The sequence below is a fragment of the Cucurbita moschata genome, unplaced genomic scaffold (assembly GCF_002738365.1).
Source record: "Cucurbita moschata cultivar Rifu unplaced genomic scaffold, Cmos_1.0 Cmo_Scf00066, whole genome shotgun sequence".
NCBI classification, from domain to species: Eukaryota; Viridiplantae; Streptophyta; class Magnoliopsida; order Cucurbitales; family Cucurbitaceae; genus Cucurbita; species Cucurbita moschata.
In genome coordinates this window covers 849,795-854,477 of record NW_019268582.1, presented here as the reverse complement: position 1 = coordinate 854,477, position 4,683 = coordinate 849,795, and the positions used below count along the sequence as shown (strand labels likewise).

At 33.9% G+C, this 4,683-nt stretch overlaps 1 protein-coding gene across 1 annotated transcript; it reads right to left on the bottom strand.

Moving 5' to 3' along the window:
• Nucleotides 1-831: 831 nt before the first annotated feature.
• On the bottom strand, nucleotides 832-3,730 carry LOC111437739 (polyol transporter 5-like). The gene is made up of 3 exons (XM_023075797.1): nucleotides 3,524-3,730; nucleotides 3,103-3,449; nucleotides 832-2,044 (listed from the first exon to the last, which is right to left on the bottom strand). Exons 1-3 carry the CDS (start codon nucleotides 3,666-3,668, stop codon nucleotides 983-985), a joined length of 1,554 nt encoding a protein of 517 aa, XP_022931565.1. The 5' UTR covers nucleotides 3,669-3,730; the 3' UTR covers nucleotides 832-982.
• Between the last annotated feature and the right edge of the window lie 953 nt (nucleotides 3,731-4,683).

The window sequence follows — 4,683 nt, the reverse complement described above, 5'->3', positions numbered from 1 at the left end:
AAAATAAATGAAAAAAAAAAAAAAAAAAGGATATTTACCTAATATCATAATTCAATTCCAAGCCTTATAGGTGACAGGTTAGTTTTTAAGTTATTAGGTTTTCACACAATAAACAATTAAGAACAATTTAAAACATGCCATACATTGCAAACTCAACCTACCTCACATCTCAATCGCCACTTGAAAATTTTATTAAAATATTTCTAGATTCTTATTACAAATTAGAGCCCAATTACTACACTGGGTTTACCAGTTTAAAATGGAGAGTTTTGATAGACCAGTAATAAAGGCTTTAAGCTATTTAGAGGACTGAAAGTTATAATAATTGTCAGAAAAATTGGCAAAAATCAGAATTTAATTTGGATCATCCAATCGAGGTAAAAGAAAAAGTCCAGCAATCTGATATTTTAAAACATCTCTCCTCCAAGACTCCACGTGTCATCCTTTAAATGGTTCATACTACATTATGGTTCAATTATTTTCATTCCACTTTGTTTTAGCCATACTTCAATCAATAGGCATTAAATTCTGAACTTTACACTATGATCACATCAAAACGTTAGAATTCTTAATTAATTAAAGACTAAATTTAATTAATTTAAGTTTAAGGACCAAAAAACTAAATCAAAATTTTATGTGGTATACATTGATCATGACCAATACGACAACAAAAAAAATCAAAATTATGTCTTTTCGACTAAGAGATGACCAAGAGGGCAGGGTCCAAAGTTATGTGTTTTCGACTAAGAGATGACCAAGAGAGCAGGGGTCTTTTCGACCAAGAGACCGGGGGTTAAGAGATCAGGAGTTAAAGAGTCACTCATCCAAAGATGGAACTAAAAACAAATCCTATTTAAGATAATTTGTCCCAATAACGTTAACACACATGTTGGGTATTCCTAGTACATAGCATTCAGAAATTAAACCTAATAATTGGAAAAGATATATGGATTAATCAACTTAATAAGAATGTTATCATATACTAATTATTGGATGCCCCACCTCCACTGCTCATCCTTCCACTTCCACCCCTATTTTTCTTCGACCTGCACATAATATTACCAAAAACCCCCTCAACATCCTCCAAATTACGACCTCTCGTTTCCGGGAATACCAGGTAAAAGAACAGCCAACCCACCGCCGTAATCCCGGCGTATAAGAAAAACGCGCCACCGATGGTAATCGCACGGTACAGGGACAAAAACGTCATTGTCACAACCGCACTCGTAATCCTATTTACGATTATACCCACGCTCACCCCTTGTGCGCGGAGCCTCAACGGGAATATCTCTGAGCTGTAAACAAACACCATGGGCCCCAATCCGATTGAGAAAAATGCCACGTCAGCCAGAATCGTAGCTATGCAAACCACTATGGCCCACTTCACCTTCTCGTGCGAGTTGTTGATGATTGTCAGGCTCGTCGCTAACATTGTCAGTGAAACTGCCTTGCCGGCCACACTGGTGAGGATCAACGGCCGCCGTCCGATCCGGTCGATGAGGAACGTGGCGATTAAGATGGAGCACGTTTTGACGATTCCGACGGCGACGGTGGCGAGTAGTATATGACTGGAAGAGGTGATTCCGGCTTTCTCGAAGATTCTCGGGCTGTAAAGAACGACGCCGTCTATGCCGGAGGCTTGCTGGAAGAAGTGGAGTCCGATGGCGGCGATTAAGATGTGGCGGACGGCCGGCGTTGGGTGGAGGAAGAGTTCTCTCCAGACGAGTTTTTGTGGCTGGGGCGGTGGAACGACGTCGTCTGTGACGTTTGGGTGAATTCCGGCGGCGATTTTGATGTCGGCGAGTCTTTGTTGCGATTCTTGGAGGGAGATTGAGACTTTGTCGAGGACTCGGTTAGCTTCAAGGATTCTGCCTTGCATGACGAGCCAGCGTGGCGATTCGGGCATTGCTAGGACGATTATTACTAAAAAAGCGGAGGGGATTATGCCGATTCCGAGCATGAATCGCCAGCTCAAGTGAGTAGGGAGGTTGGAGAAGGCCAAATTGGAAACGTATCCTAACAATATCCCGAAATTAATGAAAACCTGTAAATGGAAAAAAAGGCAACATGTGTTCATTGTTAAGTCAGGGAAATTTGTCAGTACTATTTAATTAACTATTTTATTTAAGATTAAATTAATAAATAAATATATATATATATATATATATATATATATATATTTAAATATCTTTGTATTTTGTTTCAAAAATATTATTAAATTTTTGTTAGTGTTTAAAATAATATTTATTAATACATTTTAATTTTTAAAAAAATTTCAAATGTTTAGTACTACGTTTAAAAGAAGTATCAATACTTTTATATTTTTTTAAAAAAAATTATTCTTTTTTATTATTAATATACGAAGAAAATCTTTTAAATATTTTTGAAAATGCAGTACTAATGATAATAATATTTTAACAATTTTTAAAAAAATTTAAAAGTATTTTTGAAGTTAGATAAAAAGTTTAATATAAAAAATTTGAAATATTTTTTTAAGGATATTTTTAAAATAAAGGATTAATGATTTCTATAATTTTTAAATTTTTTTAAAAAAATTTATAAATATTATTAAAATATTTGAAAGTTTATGAATATTTTTATTAATTGAGTTTTAATTAAATATAAAATTAAATCATATGTATAATAAGTCTTTCAAAAATCTTGAAGGTTGAATAAATCAACCTATTACAAAAGTTTTAAAATACTTTCGAAAACTCGTATCAAATAAATATAAATTTAAAAGTTATGACATTTATTAAATATAATATATCTCTTAATAATATTTCAAAATGTAAACAAAAAAATAAAAAAAATAATAATAATAAATGTGACATATGCGTTCCTAGTATATAGTTTAATAATATATAATTTAATAACATGGTATATGGAAAGATTCCATAATATATACTAAAAGCTTTTCTATTATTTCTCTATATTTTGAAAATTTTAGAGCTACAAAATTCAATTTTAAACATAGAAACTAATTAAATAGATTTTTTTTTTTTTTTTTTGAAAAATAAATAGATGAAATATTTTTCAAAGTTTATCATTAAAAAAAAAAAACAAAAAAGGACAAGAGGTGTAAAGTCGATAGCGATGGACCTCCGGGAAAGAGGTGAGGCAACCGCGAGTGGACGCCGGAGAAATCTCAGCAGTGTAAACAGAAGCAATCAAACCGGCGAATCCAGTTCCAACGCCGGCGACGAATCGGCCAAACATGAGAAACGAGTAGTTAGTGGCGAAACCCATTAGAACAGCTCCGAAAAAGAAGAATCCGGCGGCGAGAGCCATGGTGTAACGGCGGCCAATCCAATCGGAGATTCTCCCGGCGGCAGCAGCGCCAAAAATAGAGTACAAACTTATAATCCCAACAAGAATCTCCACCTTCACGTCGGAGATCCCAAAATCCTTCTTAATGAAAATCACCGCTCCACTCATCACACCAACATCTGTTTCAAATCCATAACTCAAAATTTTCAAGAAATAATCTGTGGAAAAAAAGAAAAAAAAAAAAAAAACTGACCGTAGCCGAGCAGGACGGAAGCCATGGAAGCCATGGTTGCACAAGCAATAGCATAGTTATTTCGCTTGGGGTTGATTGGAGGACCGGAATCCGCCGGAGTTTTCTCGCCGGAAATTGCAGAGGACTCCTTTGCCGGGTCGGTCATTTTGTTGAGAGCTAGAAAGGGTTTGTGGGATAATAATTGAGCCTCTCATTGACTTATAATTAAATAAATTTTGGCTATGCATATTTACTATATTACAAAGATCAAATATTTGGACATTAACTTTTATCCTAATCTTTTATATCAAAATATCATTTAATTTCATATGATAATAAACAATAAAATTTACTTAGATGTAAATTTAAGAAACTATATATTAAATTCATTCAACAATATTTTATACTAAACATTAAATATCTTCAATAAACTATATATTTAAAAGAATGGAAGAAATAAAAAAGGAGGATGTTTATTAGGATAATTTTGAATGAATTTTTTTGGCGTGTAGTGTAATTGACACCGTGGACGTAGAAAAGGAGAAATTGGATGTTTGGATGGTGGGTGAATAGGGACATTTATGGCACTTTCTATTTTCTTCCATTTCCATTTTTCAGTCACATGTCGTACTTTAGGTAATTGATGAGGTTGGCATGTCGCTTCCCACATCCAACTTAATACTACGTGACCATTACCTTTTGTAACAACCCTCGGCCCAAACTCCAAAGCCCACCCGTCTCGACTCGAACAATAATGATCTACTTTTCGGAGGACCCGTTACTTAGTGACATAGAAATAAGTAAAAATGTGTAAAATTTAAAATACATTTTTGTAATGAAATTGTGATTTTACAAAAGATGGGACCATATAAAAAATACACTGCTCCAAGTTTAAACTATTTAAAATACACAAAATAGAGGATTTAAAGAACAAGTAGAAAATAAAATCTAGACTCAAGTTTGATGGGACTCCCTATGGCCGACAGTCCATGTGTGCCTCTGCCTCAACCGCTACATTAAGCTCTACCTGAAAAAAAAAATTGAAACAGTAGGGTTGAGTATATAAAATATACTCCGTAAGCAACTTGTTGGCAACTCATTATTCATTCTAAGTCTAATAAAATGAATTTTATTCATTCAATGTCTTGTTATGTCTTTTAAGAGTTTATTTCTGGGAGTAA